We start from the raw sequence: 20,282 nt of genomic DNA, 5'->3' as shown, positions 1-20,282 counted from the left end.
CGTGGCTCGGCTCAACGCGTTGTCGGGTTGAAGGCGGCGGTGCAACGCAAAGACGTCACCATTCTCACGCGCATCTCGAGGCAGCGCCGAAACTCAATGTGTCCGAAGACTCCACCGGATCAACGAAGCGCGACCAGGACGGGTGGCTTGCCATGGCAGGTCCTGGGGCATTCATTTCTTAGCCGCGCCGGCGCGACCTGTTGGGATCGGCTAGGCGAGCTGTGCGCGTAGCTTTCCGGCGCTCGTCATGGATCGCGTCGTGCTCACCTCATGATACCAGCACTTTCACGTGCCAATTCCTCTTCACCTCTCTCTCCCCCTTCCATCCCCGCCAATGTTCTTTGATCTTCGGGTGATTGGGTCCGCTGAGCTGGCTTGTTCCTTCTAGTCCTTCTCGCTGTCATACGAACAATGGAGAGATAACGATGGATTCGCTTGATTATTCCGCTCATCCTTCTCTCATCCTTGTCGCGGCGCTATTGCTGGCTTACCTGGCTTACGGCGCCGTCCACCGTCTCTACCTGAGCCCAATTGCTCACTTCCCCGGCCCGCGTTTTGCAGCCCTGACCTTCTGGTATGAGTTCTACTACGATGTACTATGCTCTGGGCGCTACACATGGCGCATCGCCGAGATGCATGAGAAATACGGTAAACCACAGTTCTGCCATTTCATCCCACTTCCCGAGCTAAACAGCTACGCCAGGGCCCGTGGTGCGCATCAACCCGTACGAGCTCCATGTCAACGTGCCGGACTTCTACGACACGCTGTATGCCTCGGCGGCAAGCGGCCGGCGCACGGAGAAGTGGTCGTGGTCGGCCAAGATGTTTGGCACCACGCAAGCAGCCGTGGGGACAGCCTCGCACGAGCTACACCGCCTGCGCCGCGCTGCCCTGAATCCTTTCTTCTCCCGCCGAAGCGTCGTCCGCCTGGAGCCCGTGATCCAGGCCAACGTCGACAAGCTGAGATTCCGGCTTGAGGGCTTCGCCAGCACCGGAGATCATGTGAACTTGACAGATGCCTTTACGGCGTTGAGCGCGGACGTCATTGGCGATTTTGCGTTTGGCAAGCGCTATGGGTTTTTGGATTCTGAAGACTTCAATCCCGGGTGGCATAAGCTGATGCTCGTAAGTTCTGCCGATAGTAAGGAAATGAATCATATACTTACGCTTCTGCTACCTGTTCCAGGACCTCAGCAGAGGCACACACCTGATGAAGCAGTTCGGCTGGCTGTACACCATTCTGACCTGCATTCCGCAAAGGCTTGTATCCATCATCCACCCCCTCACCAAGGAGCTCTTCGACGTCCAAAACAGCATCACCGCCCAGATCGAAGAGCTAAAGGCTAGAAAATCCAACCCACTTTCACCCAATTCCTCAGGCGACGCCCCGCCAACCATCCTCCACGACCTCATCGCCAACCCAAACACCCACCACCTCCCCCCTCCCGAGCTGACCACCCCACGCCTCACCGAAGAAGCCTTCACCCTTCTCGGCGCCGGCACCGTCACCACCGCCCACACCCTCTCCACAACCGTCTACCACCTCCTCGCCAATCCATCCAAACTCTCCCGTCTACGCTCCGAGCTCGCTCCCCTCTACCCGCCCTCCTCCTCTTCTTCTCCGCCACCAACGTGGACCCACCTCGAGCGCCTTCCCTACCTCTCCGCCGTGATGGCCGAAGGCCTCCGTCTCAGCTACGGCGTCAGCCACCGCCTGCCCCGCGTCTCGCCCGACGCCGCGCTGCGCGTGCCCGGCGGCGCGCCCGATCAGCCGGATGCCGCCATCATCCCGCCCGGCACGCCCGTCAGCATGACGCAGATGTTCCTGCACGACGACGCGCGCATCTTCCCCGAACCGGCGGCGTTCCGGCCGGAGCGGTGGCTCGCGGAGGACGAGGAGAGGGAGGGCGAGGAAAGGATGAGGATGGATGGGAAGAGGGAGAGGGAGGTGGCGCGCATGCGGAGGTTCCTGGTGCCGTTCAGCAAGGGGACAAGGCAGTGCGTCGGGATGAACCTGGCGTACGCGGAGATGTTCCTGGCGCTGGCGGCGCTGGCGAGGCCCGGGTTGGGGCTGGAGCTGTGGGAGACGGGCGTCGAGGACGTGCGGGTGGCGCACGACTGGTTCAATCCGGCGCCGAGAGTGGGGAGCAAGGGGGTCAGGGTGCTGGTGAAGAGGGAGAATGCTGAGATGGAGGGGAAGGACGTGTAGGAAGAGTACAGAGCAGAAAGCTCAAATACGTTGTCACCTGCGGTGCAGCCTTGCCCGTGTCATAGATTTTTTTCAATCTCATCCCACAGTTCCCTCGCATCCGGCACCCCTGTGTTTCAACACGCCCGGATCCCAGCATAACAAGGGCCTCCATATTTCCGCACTCAAATCAACAGTTCAATGCGTGTAGCCACGCGCGTGGCAAACGGAGATTCCAGTAAAGCCCCAACGCCCCCCGTTGCCCTGGCGATGAAGCAAGTCAGGCAACGCACGCGGCCAGCCTGCTTGACGCTTGATCGATCATGGATGGTGATGAAGCCCGTGTGGTCGCACATCGTCGGGTCGCTGGTCATATAGATGGCGTCGAGCCAAGGCTGCTGATGACAGCTCTGTGAGGTAGTGAACTTTGGAAACTTTGCTTTCCATTGGGGGGAGGATACTGACTGTACACATCTTACGGTGGCAGCTGTAGCAAAAGGCTGTACTACTGATATTGCAGCTACGGCGATTCGCCAGAAGTAGGCCGAACGTCATTCCTCACAGCTTAAGAGGATCGATGCGAGGCGGGTTCCCCTTGCATAAGGTAGACTTCCGGATGTTGTTTCTGTAGTTCTCTGTCGGGCCCGTGACGCAACCATAGAGTTCTTTACAGGCCAACGCGACGTATAGGAGATCTTGCGTGGTTAGGTTGGATGCAATAGCACAGATGATAGGGTACTGTCCAAGTCGATCCGGTAACTTGGGCTCCATTATCCTCAGTGGATTGTCGAGTAAAGCTGTGAAGGTCAACGGTAAGAGGCGGAGGTTGAGAGGGATGGCCGTTTGCTTCACTTAGCAGATGATGCATTGCCGCCAGCGCTGTAGAAGACGTATGTACGCGCCCGGGTCCACATGTCTCATCATCAAGACGGCAATCAAACAATGATTGACGCATTCCGCAAAATACGTGTAAGTTGATGTCTCTCGTTCACTGTCACCGCACCAGCGAATTTTCTTGTAGCTATCATCTTTGAAACTACTATATCAGAGTCCAGTGCAACCCACATACCAAAGAACCAACTGCATCGGAATTGGCCCTGGCCAACGAAACACAAACATAATTGCCATCAACCCCGGAAGACGAAACATGGGCGGCATCCCACCTGTTCTTTTTATTCATCATCTTTGCATAATGTACCGTAAAACTCACCGTCTCCACCACGACCCGAATATCCGCGGTATCCACCACGGTACGAAAAGTACTGGTCGGTGGTTTAATGGGTTGGGGGCTTGAGTGGATTCGGTTTGCTTTGTGGGTTTGGTCTGCTCCGTGGGCTTGGTCTTCTCCGTGGCGTCGGCTCTGGGGACGAGTAGATTATGTTCCGAGACCGCGGCGGTCCGGCCCTCGGTGGTGGGAATGACGTGGTAGGGTGAAACCGCGGCGGTCTGGCCCTCGGTGGTGGGAATGACGTGGTGGGGTGATCTGAGTAAATTGCTCTTTACGGTGTCTTCTGAGATGGGACCGGGAACGATCGGACGGGCGATGGCGACGGTAGCCAGGAAGCTGGCGAGGATAGCGGTGGATTTCATCGTTGATGTTGTTTGTAGCAGATGCTGTAGATCTTTGCGTACTGGTGGGTGTTTGATAGCAGATGCTGTAGTTTCCGAGGAGAGGTTTTAATACTTGTCCATGGACAAAACTACTGCGTAGTGATTTGCGAAATAAATCCATGGTACATACCAAACTGATGAGAAGTATTCTGCGAGAGCTTGCTGAACTACACCCAAGGTACTAGACCAATGAAAAGTGGTAGCGAGGCAGGTTCGAGAGACCCTGAATCCGAAACCAATGCACATTATTAGATATGATTCCCGTGGTAGACCACGGCCACGACTTCTTGGTTGCCTAGTCCCCGCCCTCAGCGGAACTCATCAACCGGCAAGTCTATCATGGCGAATAGTCGCTGCCGACTACGGGACCGGATCCGAGGGAGCGGGCGGGAGCGGACGGGATAGGAGCCGAGCAAAGAGATGGTGACGGGAAGTGAATTGACCCCTCGCACGTCATGTGGGGGCCGTGCATTGCAGCGGCCCCAGTTCTTTTTCTTTCGGCGCAAAATCCACCAAAACTCTCGCATCCCCACGCTCCACACTCCTCTCCCACCCATCCGCGGCATGGAAGCTGTCTGCACACAGACTTATTCGCCCTACTCCTCCGAGACCCCCATTCTTTGCTACCAGTCGCCATGACTACCCAGCCCTCCAACGGATCAACCAAGTACCGTGCGCTTCTCCCGAACAGTCATACCTTCACCCGCCATTGCTGACCCATGGCTGCGCAGAACGAGTGACAGAGCAGCCCGAGAACCCTTTCTCCAAGCTCATCCCCGACCAGCACTTCGCCATTGTCCCGTCCTACACGCTCGAGTCCGGCGTCGAGCTCCGCAATGTGCCCGTCGCATATAAAACCTACGGCAGTCTCGCCCCCGCCGCCGACAATGCCATGGTCATCTGCCATGCCCTGACAGGCAGTGCCGATGTCGGCGACTGGTGGGGCCCGCTGCTGGGCGGTCCGGGCAAGGCCTTCGATATCTCGCGCTTCTTTGTCGTGTGCCTCAACAGCCTGGGCAGCCCCTACGGCAGTGCTAGCCCCGTCACCAACAAAGACGGCGACCCGGAGCAGGGCCTGTATGGCCCCGAGTTCCCGCTGACCACGGTCCGCGACGACGTCAACCTCTTCAAGCTGATCCTGGACGACTTGGGAGTGCGCCAGATCGCCGCTGTCATCGGTGGCTCCATGGGTGGTATGCTGGTGCTGGAATTTGCCTACTTCGGCAAGGACTACGTGCGCTGCATCATCCCCATTGCGACGTCTGCGCGCTATAGCGCGTGGGGCATCAGCTGGGGCGAGGCGCAGCGCCAGAGCATCTACAGCGACCCCAAGTACGACGACGGCTACTACGCCTTCGAGGACCCGCCGACGACCGGCCTGGCCGCAGCGCGCATGTCCGCTCTGCTCACCTACCGCAGCCGCGACTCGTTTGAATCCCGTTTCGGCCGCAACACGCCGGATCCCTCGCGCCCACAGAACATCAACCGCAAGCCACACCCGTCCCCACTGATAAACGAGCACTGGGCCATACACAACGAAGGCCACAAGAACGCCCGCTCCCCGCGTGGCTCGCGCCCAGGTAGCGCCGTCGACCTGACCGCTGCCGCCGCAAATGCCACGCTCCCGGCCGCCGCCACCACCGACGTCGAAATCAGCAGCACCGCTTCGCCCGCGCCTCCGACCAAACTCACCGGCCCGATCCGTAACAAGGCCAACCGCACGCCTACCTACTTCAGTGCGCAATCTTACCTACGCTACCAGGGCGACAAGTTCATCAAGCGCTTCGACGCCAATTGCTACATCGCAATCACGCGCAAGCTCGACACGCACGACGTCTCCCGCAACCGCGTCGACGACAACATCACCGACAACCTCGAATCCAGCACCGGCTCCCTCTCCGCCGACTCGGTCCGCGCCGCGCTCGCGCAAATCGCCCAGCCCACGCTCATCCTCGGCATCCAGTCCGACGGCCTCTTCACCTTCGCCGAGCAGGAGGAGCTCGCCGCCACCATCCCCAACGCCCTGCTCAAGACGATCGACTCGCCCGAGGGCCACGACGCCTTCCTGCTTGAGTTCGAGCAAGTCAACGGCCACCTGCTGGCCTTCATGAACGAGCACCTGCGCGACATCATGGAGCGCAGCCCCTCCAAGGACGCCATCGCCTCCCAGCAGGACGGCGACGGCCTAGGCGTCACCAAGAGCAGCACCTTCGGCGAGGCGGAGGTGGAAGACATCACGGCCTGGTGAGCAGACAGCAACCTCTTTTTTTTTCTCCGACCATTCTCTTCGTTCGAGCCTGTTTTGTGTTGACGGAATTGCATCGTTGGGCGGCAAAGTCATGGCGTCGTCAGTGTCAGGAGTAGGCTGTGATTCAGGGGGAGGCTTGGGAGTGGACATGGTTGAGTGTATCTCAAGCCGGGGATTGGGATAGAGACCGTCTAGACAGAAAGGGGGGGTTTTTTTATATATATATATGTTCACTTTCCATGTTAAGGAGAACTCAATTGTTCCAACACGTACAGTACAGAAAGGGAAAGAAGAGAAGGAAGAGGAAGTCAAGTTAGTAGCAAAAGATATTCAACTATCTGAACAAAGTGTTCCCGTTCTAAAAATTCTGGTCAACCCATCTCAAGTGTTAACAGTCTTCACTCCGAAAATGCCCGGCGCGCTGTGTGATTAGGGAAAGAAGAGCTTTACTACACTGACTCATTTTTTTCTCCATGCAGACATGCCACGCTCTCGATCGAAAGCCAACAAAACGAACAAAGCAGGAAAAGAAAAAAAAAAGAATCATTCAAACTAAAAAATTGGGGGTGTTTTACCATGTAGAAAGGAGAGAGGAAAAAAAAAAAATTTCCATCCGTCCCGTACCGCCTCATCAACTCGTCCCTCCATCCATCCATCCTTCCCATATGCACAATGACACCCCATACAGCCCTGGCACCTTTCCCTCCCACCCGTAGGCGGGAAAAGAGACGAATCGTAACCCTCCAATGCACCACCCCGCCGTCAATACCCCCCACTATCAGACCTTCTCCCCCCTCCTTCCCTCAATTAAAAAGTCGTCGTCGCCAATCTGCTCGCGGCGTTCCTCGCGTCCACCCTATCATCGTCCTCATCGCCCGCCAGGACGCCCTTCAGGCCAGGCTTGGCGGCACTGGTCGCACGCTTGCGGTGCAGGACCTCGCCGTCGTCATCCTCGTCGTCGTCCTCCTCGGGCAAGGGCGGGGCGTTGAAAGAGCCGGCGCCGCTGATGCTGCGGTTGAGGCCGTCCGGGCGGCGGGGCACGCCGCTCCAGGCGTCGCCCTTGGGGCCCTGGGAGGAGGCGAGGCTGGAGCGGCGGATGTGGGGGGAGTGGGCCTCGCGGCCGAGGCGGGAGAGGCCGCCGGACGCGTCGATGGCGCGGATGTCCGGGCGCACCTGCTCGAGCGTCGCGAGCGTGCGCCGTTCCGCCTCGATCTGGCGCAGCACGTAGTCACGGAGGGCGGTGCGCATGTCCGCCGACGTGCGCGTGAACCACTTGCGCCGCTCGTTCACCAGGTTGGCTGTCACCCGTGCGCACTTGGTACCCAGGTACTGCTCGTGGCTACGCGCCTCGTCGAGCGCCGAGATGGCTTCGTCGACCTTGTCGCGGCGCACCGACGAGCTGGCCTTCAGGCGGTCGGCGGCAGAGAGCTTTGAGCGGGTGGCTTGTTGGGCCTGCAGGAGCTCGCGCAGGAGGATGTGCCTGTTCGTGAGGGTCTCCTTCACGATGAAGGCGTCATCCGAGTGGTACTTGAGCGGGTCTCCAATCGTGGTAGCTTCGGCGGTACCTTGAGCGGCATGATAGTCTCCGACGGCTTGAATTACCTTCCCCATCCGGCGATATGCATTGGCGAGACCAGGATGATTTTCCTGAACGTGCATCTGCGTGAGCCTGACGCCCAATTCTCCTTCAGCCAAACCAAGAGCTGCTAGAAGTTAGCATGAACAACTTTGTACTATTTGACTTTTACGGACCTCTCCGATGCTTGACCACTTTGTCAACCTTCTGGCCAGACTCCATGGTGTGGAGGTAGAACAGCTTGACGATGGGTCTCGCCTCGGCCAATTCGGGCGTGTCATCCGGCGGGGGCGCGAACTGTTTGATGTACTTGCGGCGCACGCCGGTAGCCGGTTGCTTGCGCCTGACGACTGGGCTGTAGCCAAAGTCACTCTCGACAAAGAAGACCATCTCTTCGTCGCGTATGAGAACTTCGTTGGCACACACGACATTGAGCCACCTTTGTATCGAGGCCTTGACGCGTGCCTCGTCCTCTTCCGTGCCAACACCAGCAGAAGTGATTGCCACAGGAACCGCGGGGACAAAGGTCTCCGGGTTGGCCGAGATCAAGTGCTCCTGGAGCTTGACAAATTCGGAGTGAAGGCGCCTGACATCGCGGAACTGCGTGGTGCGGAACTTGGGCAGGTTTGTCTGTACAGCATCAGGTCACTAGTTTGGTCGCGGCGGTAGCGGGAAAGAAAGCCTTACGTAGACGTCGAATCGCAGAATCGGATCCTTCCGGCCGGTGCGCTCCAGGCCCGTCACCTTTGCGTGCAGCTTGTAGTGGGGGACATTCTGGCGCTGGCGTTGGCTCCCGTGATAGCGCTGGGGCTCGTTGCGGTGCTGCTGGTGGGGCTGGGGCTGGTCGGGCGACTGGGCGTATTGTTGCGAGGGGTGGTCGGGTTGCTGGTGGTGTTGGCGCTGGGGCGACTGGGGGTATTCGTGGCCCTCGGGGGGCTGGAAGCCCTGGCTGGGCTCGTCGGCGAACGGATGGTCGGCATGGGAGTCGTGGTAGGGCGACTGCGGCGGGAGGGGCTCTGAGGGCACGTCGACATTCTCGCCGAAGGTGGAGCGGTGGGCCTGGGGCGACGAGGCCCAGGGCGACGACTCAGACTCGGCGACCGAGTAGTCCATTTTGCCGCGTGCAGATTGGGGCGGGTGCGGGAGCGGAGGTCGGGATGGAGGTGCTGCGGAGTCGCAGCGATGGAGTGCTGCAGCTGGTCTTGGCTGACAGGCCGCAACGTCGGCCGGCGCCCATCCCTGCCTAAACCGGCCTAACCCCATCAAACATCTTCAACCTCGCGCCGCATTCCTCTCTTTCGCTGTCCCGCCCGCAGCAGCATCGGCCATAGACATTGGGATGATCTGGAGTCACGCATGGCGCGCCAGTCTCCGCAGCCGTAATGTAGCTGGTGCGCGAGCTTTGCACGTGTCCGTGTCACGCCATGCCGCCCAGCCGGGTACCGCCGCCTTGGACAATGCCCTCCAGCGGACGAGGAACATTGGCATCATAGCCCACATTGATGCGGTACGCCTGCCCACAGCTCTTCTCCGCCCGCCGTATTGATCATGTTCAGGGGAAAACAACCACCACGGAGCGCATGCTCTACTACAGTGGCTTTACCCGGAGATTGGGAGGTACGGCCGTTTCTACTACTTCTTCATTTCGTAGACTTCACTGCTCACATTGTGTCAAGACGTCGACGAGGGTTCCACCGTCACCGACTTCCTCCCAGCGGAAAGAGCGCGTGGCATCACCATCCAGTCAGCAGCTATATCCTTCCACTGGCCGCCATTGGGTACTGCGCCGAACCAATTGAAGCTCCCAAGATCAACATCGTCGCACAACATCAACCTCATCGACACTCCAGGCCACGCGGACTTTACCTTCGAGGTTCTTCGCTCCCTCCGGATCCTTGACGGCGCCGTCTGTATCCTGGATGGAGTTGCCGGCGTCGAAGCCCAAACTGAACAGGTCTGGAAGCAGGCCAGCCAGTACCAGATCCCTCGCATCATCTTTGTCAACAAGCTGGACCGCGATGGAGCGGCTTTCGAACGAACTATTAAAGAGATCGGCGTCAGGCTACACGCGTGGCCCGCCGTCTGCCAGATCCCCTGGTGGAAAGACGGGACCGGGAAGCTGATTGGTGTTGGTGATGCGGTGCACTTGAGAGGCATGCTTTGGGAGGAAGGCGGCGATGGCAAGACCATCAAGCTGCACGCTTTGACGGAGCTGGAAGACGTCAACCCTCCCCTGGTAGCCGAGCTGAAGAAGGCGAGGGTTGCGCTTGTGGAGCTTTTGAGCGAGCACGACGATGAGATGGTCGAGAAGTTCCTCGAGTATGAGGAGGATCATCTCGCGATTCCGAGCGTGGACATTACCGAGTCTCTCAGGAGATGTATTCTCCAGTACCCCCAACGAGTAGTTCCCACTTTCGCTGGTGCCAGCTTCCGCAATATTGGAGTCCAACCCCTCCTGGATGCTGTCGTTGATCTATTGCCATCTCCCGAAGAGCGCCCTGATGCCGGGGTTAAGCTTGGCTCTGTCAGTGGGGGTCTGAACGATCTCCTCGGCGGGAAACTTGCTGTGGCTGCTGCTCCTCAAAGTAGCAAGAAGCCCGTCGCAAAAGCAAAGATACAAGGCACCGCTCTGGTTTCCAAGCTCCAAGCTTGCGCGCTAGCCTTCAAGGTCGTCAACGATAGCAAGCGCGGCGTCCTGGTATACGTCCGCGTCTACTCCGGCACCCTAACGCGCAACACTGTCCTCTTCAACACAAACCTTGGCCTTAATGAAAAGGTTCCAAGGCTCTTGAAGATGTACGCCAACGATGCCGTCGAGGTCGACGACATCCCTGCCGGCCAAATCGGCGTCATCCCGGGGCTCAAACACGCCCGTACCGGAGACACCCTTATTGTATACAGCGGTGCGAATCCAAAACACGGTCCTCCAGCACCAATCAACTCTCTCCAGCTCCGGCCCATCGTCGTTCCTCCGCCCGTCTTCTTCACCAGCGTCGAGCCGTACAGCCTTTCCGAAGAGAAGCACCTCGCGGACACACTAGCCATCCTCCTCCGCGAGGACCCCAGCCTGTCCGTCACGCTCGACTCGGAGAGCGGGCAGACTCACCTGGCCGGTATGGGCGAACTGCACCTCGAGATTGCATGTGGCCGGCTCCTCAACGATTTCAAAGCCAAAGCCTCCACTGGCTCGATCGAGATTAGCTACCGCGAAGCCGTCACCACCGCTTCCGGCCCCTGCACCGAGTTCTTCTCGCGCGAGGTCGGCGGCAAGCCCGCGCGGGCCGGCTGCACCGCCAGTGTGTCCCCCCTCGACACCTCCGAAGCGGCAGCCTTGGACGACGTGGAGCGAGCGGCGGAGCAGGAGGACGATCCGCACACCACCATCCTCCCGCTCGACTCGCACAACCGCCTCATCGTCCACCACCCCACCATCGACACCGCCGGGCGCCCCGTATCGTCCGAGGTCCCCGGCCTCCCCGAAACCCTCCCCTTCCCCGGCCTCCTCGCCGCCCTCACGACCGGCGCCGCGGCCGCGCTGGCCCGGGGCCCGACGCACCGCTTCCCGCTGCACAGCACCGCCGTCACCGTCGCGTTCGACCCGGCCGCGCACATCCTGCCCGAGACGACGCCCGCCGCGCTCTCCGGCGCCACGCGCTCGGCCGTCGCCGCCGCCCTGCGGTCCGCCGCCGCGTCGGCCACCGCGACGGGCGGCAACGCGCTGATGGAGCCCGTCATGCGCGTCGCCATCGCCGTGCCGGACCGCGACCTCGGCGCCGTCGTGCACGACATCAGCAGCGCGCGCGGCGGCCAGGTGCTGTCGCTCGACGAGGACGACGAGGCTTCTTCGTCCTCCTCCTCGTCGTCGTCATCGTCCTCCCACGACGAGGACATGCCGCTCATCGATCCCCGGCAGATATACGCGCCGCCCGATCCCTTCGGCAGCAGCACTGGCGGCGGCGGCGGCGTGGTGGGCGGCTCCCACGAGCGCCAGCGCCAGATCACGGCGCGCGTGCCGCTGAAGGAGATGGTCGGCTACCTGAAGCACCTGCGCAGCCTGACCAAGGGCCGCGGCACCTTCGTCATGAGCGTCGATCGGTTCGAGCGCGTGTCCGGGCCGAGGCTGAAGGCGGTCCTGACCGCATTGGGGGGTGGCGGGTATTAACACCGATATCTGGAGAAAAGAAATCGGGAAGATGTCTCTGGAAGGTTCGGGGGGAAACTGGGGAAGTAGTGGGTGCTGCAAGAATGTTTTGATGGATGGGCTTCCGGGAGAAAGAGGAGGGGAGGTCATTGTGTCGTAAAAAGGAGGAAGAAGAGGGGAAAGCATGACATACTTTCCATTTGCCCCTGTGGATCTAAGAGAAATATTATCCTGTATGAGAGAGAACCCTTCCGGCCTTACATGTGCGTACGGACCAATGCATGGCCATGCTCCACTCCTTATACACAGTCAATTTTTTAGGAAAACTTTGAATCGAGCATAAACTCACTGACCCAAACACGACTGCTAAAAGAAGTACTAGCAGAAGTGCAAGGTGGTCAAGGTTACACATGAGTCGTATCCGAATCTCTACGGCGATCCTGGTAACTACACGGCCTCATCAAGCTTCAAGCTTATAGAGCAGTACTTTGATTGGACGACACTCCGAGCACGACCTCGGACGGAATTAGTCCGACATGAGGTCCATGTTCCCACGCTAAAACGATTCCCACCATGTCTTGGCTGATGTCATCATCACGGGTGATGCGCACTCGATTCCCAGCAAACAAGCACTACGACATGGGTTGCTCTGTGATTTGTTGGGGAAAGAAAGAACTTTTCATTTTGTCATGATTGCGTACCTCCATCATCAATAAACTGCGTTCCCATTGCGTGAACAAAAGTACCCAGGCCGTCATCAAGAGAAAAGCAGAAAAAAGAAAGGAAAAGGTGCTAGTATTACAGACATAGAGGCGGATCAAGTAGCGAAAAGAAACCTGGATCAGAATCTTCCCTGGTAGAAGAAAAGGACAAACAGGACGAGGAAGAGACTTTGAAGATTATATTATTCAATATTTCTGTCATCGTGTTGTTGCTTTTCGCCGTAACCCGGCCTGCGGGCATGTAAAAGTCGAAAATCCTTTACCCATCAATCGTAAAGAAGAAGGTTCAAAGAAAGACGACTTGCATGCCTGTCGTGCCTCGCTCGAACTCCCTCAGAATCAAACAGAATCGTAAAGAACTTTTCCCATTCCTTAAAAGACCTCGTGCAGAGAAGACGTGATCGATACATAGAGGGAAAAGTGAAAAAGACGCCACTGTTTGCGGCAGTCTTTTGCCTTCCAGCGGGTTGTCTAGGTGGAGGCAGCAGCGGGGGTAGCTTCGGCGGAACCCTCGGCGGTCGAAGGAGCACCCTCCTCGGTGGCAGGAGCGCCCTCAATGGGAGCCTCGGCGGTGGCCTCAGGAGCCTCGGAAGCCTCGTGAGTCTCCGGGGCCTCGTCCTCCTTGCCAGGGCTGTCGATGGCGACCTTGACGGCGATCTCGCGGCCCTCAATTTCCTTGCCGTTCATCTCAGTGCAAGCCTTCTGCTGCAGTTCCTCCGAAGCGAGAGTGACGAAACCGAAACCACGGCCCTTGCGGGGCTCGTTGCGGGCCTGGAGCTTCTTGACCATGAAGCGGGGGATGGGGCGAAGAGCGATCTTGGCGGACTGGGGCTGGTAGTCCTTGAAGATCTCGAGAAGCTGAAAACAATTAGTACTCAAGCTCAACGTGCAAATTGAATGGAATCCTGACCTTCTCCTCCTTCAGGTCGTACGGCAGGTTCGCGACCATGACCTTAGTCTTGGAGGGGACGCCATCCTCGGGAGGACCGCGCTGCTTGCGCTCCCTCTGGACGTGGGTCTTTCCGGTCTTCGACGGGTTGACGGTGATTGTGCCCTCAGCACCCTTCTCAGCGGTGAGCGCTTCGTTTGTCGTTTCGGTAAGGGGAATAACTTGGCCAGGTACATTCGTAGGGGCGCTCGCGGCCGGGTCAGCGGCCGAAGTCTCAGCTCCATCCTCCTTGCCAGCTTCATCAGACTACAATTTATTTCAGTGTTAATGATCTTCACAGGCAGAAGGTTGTACTTACGCGTCCACCACGGGCAGCACGACCGCCACGACCACGGCCGCGGCCACGGCCACGAGTGGAAGTGCGGCGACGGTTGTTGCCGCTGCCATTGGCGCCCTCACCACCGCTGGCGGCGCCCTCGCCGTGAGCCTCGGGCTTGCGAGCGAGCTGGATGGAAACCTTGCGGTCGAGGATGGCCTTGCCGTTGAGCTCGGTAATGGCACGCTCGGCCTCAGAGGGCGTGGAGAGATCGACGAAGGCGTAGCCGACGGGGCGGGTGGTGCGGGGGTTGGTCGGAATGGAGGTGGACTCGCTGTACGTGGCGTTAGCTTGCTGGGCAGCACAGACGGAAAAGGCCACCTACACCAAGTAGTCCTTGAAGAACTCCTTCAACTCTCCCTCGGTGGTCGCGTACGCGAGGTTCCCAATGTAGAGTCGCCGACCCTCGGCGGCGCTGGCGATGACAGCCTCGTTCTCGGAGGCGTTGATAGGCTTGTCGCCGCCAGCACCAACGCTGGCGCCCTCGGCGGTGCCGGTGGGCTCGTTGAGGGTGGTGTTGGCCATCTGGGCGGTGGCGCTATCGACTTCAGGAGCGGACATGTTGGCTGGACGGTATGGAGGATGACACGAGCGTGGGTGTGAAGACCGTGTGGGTTGCGGAAGCTGGGGTTGTCCTGGTCGAGGCTCTGGAGCGGGAGGAGTGGTTGTCGATGACCGCCTGGAGTGGTGGGAAAATTGACGAGGGAGGTTGGAGTGGGAAGCTAAGTGCCCGATAGCTGGAGATTGAGCTTGGTCAGGAGGGAGATCTGGCTTGTTTGGTGTTTGACGGGGTGCGAAAGGGGAGGTGGTGCAGGCGTTGCTATGTCGAAATTTGTAGGCACTCCGCCGCAGGTGCGCCCGGACGAGCCGCTAGCCGCATCTGGCGACTGCGACCGGCATCCCTGCCGCCCACCACACCCCAGTTGCCAGCGTCATCGCCCCGGCGAAGTGCGGTGAGTGCAAGAGCGAGCGTGCGAGCCCCGACACAGTGCCAGTGCGCCCGGCTGCGCGTACGTGTGCTGGGGCCGCGGCCGCCAGCGGGAGCCGCCCGCCGCCCGCCGTCCATGCGCGCGCGTAATTGCCCCTCCAGATGTGCCCGCCCGCCGCTGCCAACAGCTGGCGGAGCGGGCTGGCGCCTGCACTGGAGCTGGAGCTGGGCGGAAGCAGGTACCAACCGCCCTGCTGCCTGCAGGGCCACGGGCAGCGCCGAAGATGGGCAGGCGCTGCTGTGTGCGCTCTCCCCACGCCTATTGTACACGGTGCCGTTGACTGCGGCGCGCGGGCCCACCAATGCGCGCGGGACGAGCAGGCTGGCCGTCTCGCCCAACCAGTGCCGCAGCATCCCTTGTGCGCGCCATCAGGGGCGGGAGCAGTTTGCGGACAGCTTGCCAGCAGCGCACCCCTTTGCCGCCGGCCTCCGGCCGCTACTGGCTGCCTGCTTACCGCCTCCGACGGCCGCTGACAGTCGCAGTGTTGGCAAGATTGCTGGAACATTCCGATGGCGGGCGGAAATGGAGCGAATGCCGCGGCAGAGGCATTGGCAGAGCATGCGGCGCGAGTGCTCACCACCACCCACCCTTCGCTCAGCTCCCTGACGTCTGCTGGTGGCGGCGGAGCAGCAAGCTTAGCCGGCGCCTCACAGCACGGGCCCTATGTTCCACTCCGGCTTTTGTGGAGCGGGCGGAGATCTGCTCCGTCGCAATCTTTGCCGACGCCCACGCCACCGTTGGAGACGTAATTTCGAATTCTGGAACTCTTGGGGAGCCTAGCTCATGCGTGCCACGACGTTTCCCTTGGCCGCCACGGCCAGCAGGGCAGCTCAGCCGATGGCTAACGAGCTGCTGGGGCTGGCTTCGAGCTTGCTTTTGCCATTGAGGCCCGGCAAAGCTGCCGTAGAAGAGCAGGCGCAGAGCACCAAGGCCTGAAGGCTGCAGCGATCATTGATGTCAGAGAGGATCCCTCCCCGTTTCTAAGGCTGAAATGCCGGTGCCTGCAGATCAGCCTTGCGATCAGGGCGCCGCCTAAGTGGCGAGGACTTCCACATCCGACATGGCTTCCGAGCTGCCCGTGATCTAGAGGCCGTTGGCAACCACGCCTTGCAAATCGGGTACTTTCCGTTCTGCGGTTCACTACTGCTTCTGTGTCTGGCCGGCTACGCTCGCGGATAGCTATCGCGTTGGCCGCGGGCTGGCAACGGCACGACGTCCTACAGACAAGTTTCACTGTGCACCCAGCTTCCAAAAATATACCCGTGTAATTGCGCCTACAACTGGCTCCAGCGTCTAAAAAAAGAACCTCACCTCCCTTGGATGCCTCAAGGGCAAATGTGAGTGCAATTGACCAAGAACTTCGCCAAAAGCACCCATCCGGTGGTTTCACAGCGCGAGCAAATGGTGCCCCGCCGACTTCCGACCTCGCACTGATTTGCCCCGCCGCCAAACCTAAAAACGCAGGCTCCAGGCCGATCTTCGCGCTTGATGTCGCCGCAACACCAAAAAAGAACCGTCACCTCTCCCCCAACCCTACCCCGCCCTCATGGCCCACTCCGCCCTGGTGACATATGGCTCCGAGACTGGAAATGCAGAGGAGCTTGCTGTTCAGCTTAGCCAGCTCACCCGCCGGCTACGTCTTTGGACCACCATCAAGCCACTGAACGCTCTCACGCCACAGCATTTGAACGACGTTTCAATTGTCCTCATAGTCATATCTACCACCGGCCAAGGAGACTTGCCGAGAAATGCGCAACAGTTTTTCAAAAAGCTGCGAAGTAGGAAGCTAGCATCAGATTTCTTGGGCAAATGTATCTTCACGTCCTTTGGCCTGGGCGACAGTTCGTATCCCCAGTATGTTCTCTGCCAAGGAAGCATTTGCATTGGAGTACTCATAAGCCTATCAGATTCAACTGGGCGCATCGGAAATTGGGCAACCGCATAGAACAGCTGGGCGCTCAACGTCTCATTGAGGCCGGTGAAGCGGACGAGCAGCATCCCGAAGGGTAAGTTAGCGGCCCCCAGATTGCTTGTCTTTCTTTTCACTAACTACAGCTGCTGGAAGGATCGATGCTACATTTTTGCCATGGGTAGACAAGCTTCGAGAGAGGTTTCTGGACACTTTCCCAACCCTATCAGATGTAGAGCCGCTCGGCGACGACACTTTTCTCAAACCGAGATGGTTTCTTCAAATCCACGCGAACGATGAAGGAAAGCAGCCCGAGCAGCAAGTCCGGACTATTGAGGATTTCTCAGAGCTGGATTGTGCGCACGTTAGCCAGGAACCCGACCATGAGCCTGCTGAAGTTGTATCAAACACACGGGTAACATCTGAAGATCACTGGCAGGATGTTCGACAGATCGACATAAAGTTCCCACGCCAAACACCGCGAGCAGATGCAAAAGGCAACGCCATAAAAAAGCCTCGTGCATCCTACAGCCCAGGCGACATATTCGAGATCTATCCCAAGAATTTTGCTTCGGATGTCCAAGACTTCATTGATTTGCAGGATTACGGATCGTTGGCCCACGCGCCACTGGATCTCCAATACGACTGGGAACAATTCGACAGTAATCCTCCGCGAGAGCATCCTTTGGGCCGCGCACCTTTCCATAACACTCTGTTCGGGCTTCTGACCAATCATCTCGACATCATGGCTGTACCCCGCCGCTCATTCTTCGCCCTAATCTCCCACTTTGCATCTGACCCAGATCAAAAGGAGCGTCTAATGGAATTTGCGCGGCCAAATGATCCGGAACTCATCGATGACTACTTCGACTACGCCACGCGCCCACGTCGCAGCATCCTTGAAGTACTGCAGGAGTTCACCAGCGTCAAGATTCCTTATCAATACCTCCTCGGTATAATCCCTTCTTTGAAACCCCGCCAATTCAGCATCGCCAGTACCGACCTAACGAAGGCTAATCCGGCATCTACTGATTGCAACGTCACTCTCCTGGTCGCCATTGTCAAATACCGCACCGTCATCAAGCGCATCAGGTGGGGCGTTTGCTCGCACTACCTCAGCGAGCTCAAGCCAGCCCAAAGGCTCCGTGTCCAGCTCATAGAGGGCGCCATGCGTCTCTCCGACGACGATCTTCAGGCCCCATCCATCCTCATCGGACCGGGAACGGGTGTTGCGCCTCTTCGCTCCATCATCCAAGGAAAGGAGCTTCTCCGCAAGCCCGACGCCGACGGCGCCGCGCCTAATATGGACGACACGTTCCTCTTCTTCGGAAACCGCAACGCTGCAGCAGACTTCTTCTTCGCAGACGAGATGCGCGAGCGCGTGGCGAAGCAGAAGATGCACCTCTCGACGGCTTTCTCGAGGGACCAGCGCGAGAAGATCTATATCCAGGATCGCGTCCGGGAGAATGCAAAAGTGATCTGGGACCTGCTCCAGAAGAGTGCCAGGATCTATTTGTGTGGGAGCTCGGGAAAAATGCCGGAGGCGGTGAGGAGGGCGTTGGAGGAGGTAATCAAGAGCGAAGGAGGTATGGGTGAGGCTGAGGCGGAGGAGACGTTGCGAGGAATGGTCAAGGCGGGCAGATTCAGACAGGAGACTTGGTAGAAGTTTGCGTTTCAGCCTTAGAAGTAGACTATGGCACCCGTAGAATGAGCTCCCTTGGAAGCCTTGTAACCTTCCGATAGACAAAGTTTTCTGTTGGAGAGTTTGTGATGCACTTGGCCAGACAGCTTCTAAATTGAGGATCAAAGACCATCTTCGAGGGCGGACACAGGAGCTGAGCTTTCGCTGGAAGCCCAAAGCGATGAAAATTATCTGACATCGATCCCAACTGCATGGCGAGAGGTGAAAGTGAATGCGCGTTAAGTGAGTGAGACGGTGGTTTGCGTGCACGTGGCTCTCCCAGTTGGGAACCACAACAGAGATGCTGCCCCTACTTAAGACGCCCTCCCCCTCCACTCCACCGACCGTTTCCCTCCGTCTCAAGTCACCGTCAAATCTCCGCAACGCGAGCACCATGCGCACGGCGCAAGACACCACCATGTCGCGTCACGACGCCAAGTATGCCAGCTTTACAGTCTACTCCCCCAAAGTACTTCGAGATACTCTAACAATGACGGAAGCAACGTCGATTTGCAGGATCTCGAGGATGCCTTCGCGCGCCAGCAGCTGCACGACACGGACAGCGTCCAAGCCACTACTACAGCGACCATATCGGAACGCACTGCGCCTGAGCCCGCCGCCTGGCCTCACGCGACTCGCGACAACTATGCCAACCTCACCCCAACCGACGACGCGGCCACCCTCACTCAGCCTGAGGTCGCCGCCGCCGTGGAGCAGACGACGGTGAAGCCGGCGAGCCTGATGGGCCTCCCCACCGAGCTCCGCCAACGTATCCTCGGCCTCACCCTCAGCACATACTCGCCCATGAGCCCGTCCAACGGCGACTACCTGGCCTCGCTCCCGCGCTCGCGCAGCATCCGCCTCAAAGCAATCCGGCGCTACACGCCTCCGGCGCGCGAGTCGTTCCAGCGCTCGCACCCACCCGGCCGGCGCCACTTCAGCCTGCGCGAGCGGCGCTCGTACCTGGCCCTCACGCCGCTGTATCTCGTCAACCGGCAGATCCGCTCCGAGATGCGCCACGTCGAGAGCGCGTGGCTGCGGCAGCACGCGACGACGGCGCCGCCGCTGTCGCTCGCCGGCTTCGCCGCGTGGGCGGCCGCCCCGACGCCCGTCAACGGCATCCTCACCCTCTCGCTCTTCAACAAGCCGTTCATGGCCGCCCCGCCGCCGCGCTGGCGTCACGTCGTGCGCAGCCTGGCCCTGGAGCGCGACCACCCCGACAGGTACCAGCAGGTGCTGCAGGACACCCGCCTGGAGTCCATCGGACCCGACGGCTTGCCCGAAGACAATCAGATCATCCTCGGCACTTGGCCGTGCGCCGAGTACATGCGTGCCTGGCGCCAGGTGGCCATGCGTCTGTCGCTGGAGACCGCGGGCGGCGACCAGTTGACGGTGGCCAAGAGGTACGGCATCGAGGCGGTCGAGCTGGTGGACACGAGGCGCTGCCTACTGACGGCCAACAACGAGCTGGTCGATGGCATGGGCTACGTCAAGGAATCGGAGCTGGGCAGGCTGGAGATCCTCCTGCTCAGGAGGCTGGGCTTGCCCATTGGCAGGGTCAGGAACATGGACGGGGGTTTTTTGGCGGACGATGTGAAGGCCGCGAGCCATGGTCGTTGACTCGACGGTCCTGGCGTCGTGCTAGAGGCGTACCCGCCACGCGTGCACACACTGCCAAGTCTTGCTTCGTGACGGCTACAGCACCTGAGCAAGTATAGTTTTCTGACACCGCGAGATTCGCTATAGATGCAAAGTGAATACCAGAGAAGAAGGTGGTGTGGGCCTTTAGGGAATAAAAACGGGGAACAATGACTGATAGGGAAATGGGGATCAGAGCCATATCAGCTGTTGCAAAAAGCAGCAGATTTGCTATAGCTGCGCTAGCAGCTACCTTCACTGGCTACTCACTTTCAAATATGCAGCTCAACGAAGACTTTATTAATAGAACATGA

General features: G+C 59.2%; 7 protein-coding genes across 7 annotated transcripts; 5 read left to right on the top strand and 2 right to left on the bottom strand.

Moving 5' to 3' along the window:
- Positions 1–425: 425 nt before the first annotated feature.
- On the top strand, positions 426–2,209 carry SLS55_002182 (uncharacterized protein; the record flags this gene model as incomplete). The annotated part of the gene is made up of 3 exons (XM_066773666.1): positions 426–648; positions 704–1,125; positions 1,187–2,209. 3 exons carry the CDS (start codon positions 426–428, stop codon positions 2,207–2,209), a joined length of 1,668 nt encoding a protein of 555 aa, XP_066636233.1.
- Positions 2,210–4,434: 2,225 nt separating this feature from the next.
- SLS55_002181 (uncharacterized protein) lies at positions 4,435–6,047 on the top strand (the record flags this gene model as incomplete). The annotated part of the gene is made up of 2 exons (XM_066773665.1): positions 4,435–4,471; positions 4,531–6,047. The coding sequence occupies 2 exons, from the start codon at positions 4,435–4,437 to the stop codon at positions 6,045–6,047; spliced, it is 1,554 nt and encodes a 517-aa protein (XP_066636232.1).
- Positions 6,048–6,854: 807 nt separating this feature from the next.
- Positions 6,855–8,736, bottom strand: VPS17 (Vacuolar protein sorting-associated protein 17; the record flags this gene model as incomplete). Its single annotated transcript, XM_066773664.1, has 3 exons — positions 6,855–7,750; positions 7,800–8,253; positions 8,311–8,736. The coding sequence occupies 3 exons, from the start codon at positions 8,734–8,736 to the stop codon at positions 6,855–6,857; spliced, it is 1,776 nt and encodes a 591-aa protein (XP_066636231.1).
- Positions 8,737–9,203: 467 nt separating this feature from the next.
- Positions 9,204–11,785, top strand: MEF2 (Ribosome-releasing factor 2, mitochondrial; the record flags this gene model as incomplete). Its single annotated transcript, XM_066773663.1, has 2 exons — positions 9,204–9,216; positions 9,300–11,785. 2 exons carry the CDS (start codon positions 9,204–9,206, stop codon positions 11,783–11,785), a joined length of 2,499 nt encoding a protein of 832 aa, XP_066636230.1.
- Positions 11,786–12,957: 1,172 nt separating this feature from the next.
- SLS55_002178 (uncharacterized protein) lies at positions 12,958–14,312 on the bottom strand (the record flags this gene model as incomplete). The annotated part of the gene is made up of 4 exons (XM_066773662.1): positions 12,958–13,344; positions 13,397–13,681; positions 13,734–14,025; positions 14,077–14,312. The coding sequence occupies 4 exons, from the start codon at positions 14,310–14,312 to the stop codon at positions 12,958–12,960; spliced, it is 1,200 nt and encodes a 399-aa protein (XP_066636229.1).
- Positions 14,313–16,286: 1,974 nt separating this feature from the next.
- On the top strand, positions 16,287–18,312 carry TAH18 (NAPDH-dependent diflavin reductase; the record flags this gene model as incomplete). Its single annotated transcript, XM_066773661.1, has 3 exons — positions 16,287–16,594; positions 16,648–16,746; positions 16,806–18,312. The coding sequence occupies 3 exons, from the start codon at positions 16,287–16,289 to the stop codon at positions 18,310–18,312; spliced, it is 1,914 nt and encodes a 637-aa protein (XP_066636228.1).
- A 436-nt stretch (positions 18,313–18,748) lies between these two features.
- SLS55_002176 (uncharacterized protein) lies at positions 18,749–19,950 on the top strand (the record flags this gene model as incomplete). The annotated part of the gene is made up of 2 exons (XM_066773660.1): positions 18,749–18,768; positions 18,831–19,950. The coding sequence occupies 2 exons, from the start codon at positions 18,749–18,751 to the stop codon at positions 19,948–19,950; spliced, it is 1,140 nt and encodes a 379-aa protein (XP_066636227.1).
- Positions 19,951–20,282: the final 332 nt, after the last annotated feature.

Source organism: Diplodia seriata, assembly GCF_021436955.1.
Source record: "Diplodia seriata strain FDS-637 chromosome Unknown scaffold_2, whole genome shotgun sequence".
In the NCBI taxonomy this organism is placed as follows: domain Eukaryota; kingdom Fungi; phylum Ascomycota; class Dothideomycetes; order Botryosphaeriales; family Botryosphaeriaceae; genus Diplodia; species Diplodia seriata.
Note: the sequence above shows the minus strand (reverse complement) of the source record. Positions and strands in the feature narration are given on the sequence as shown.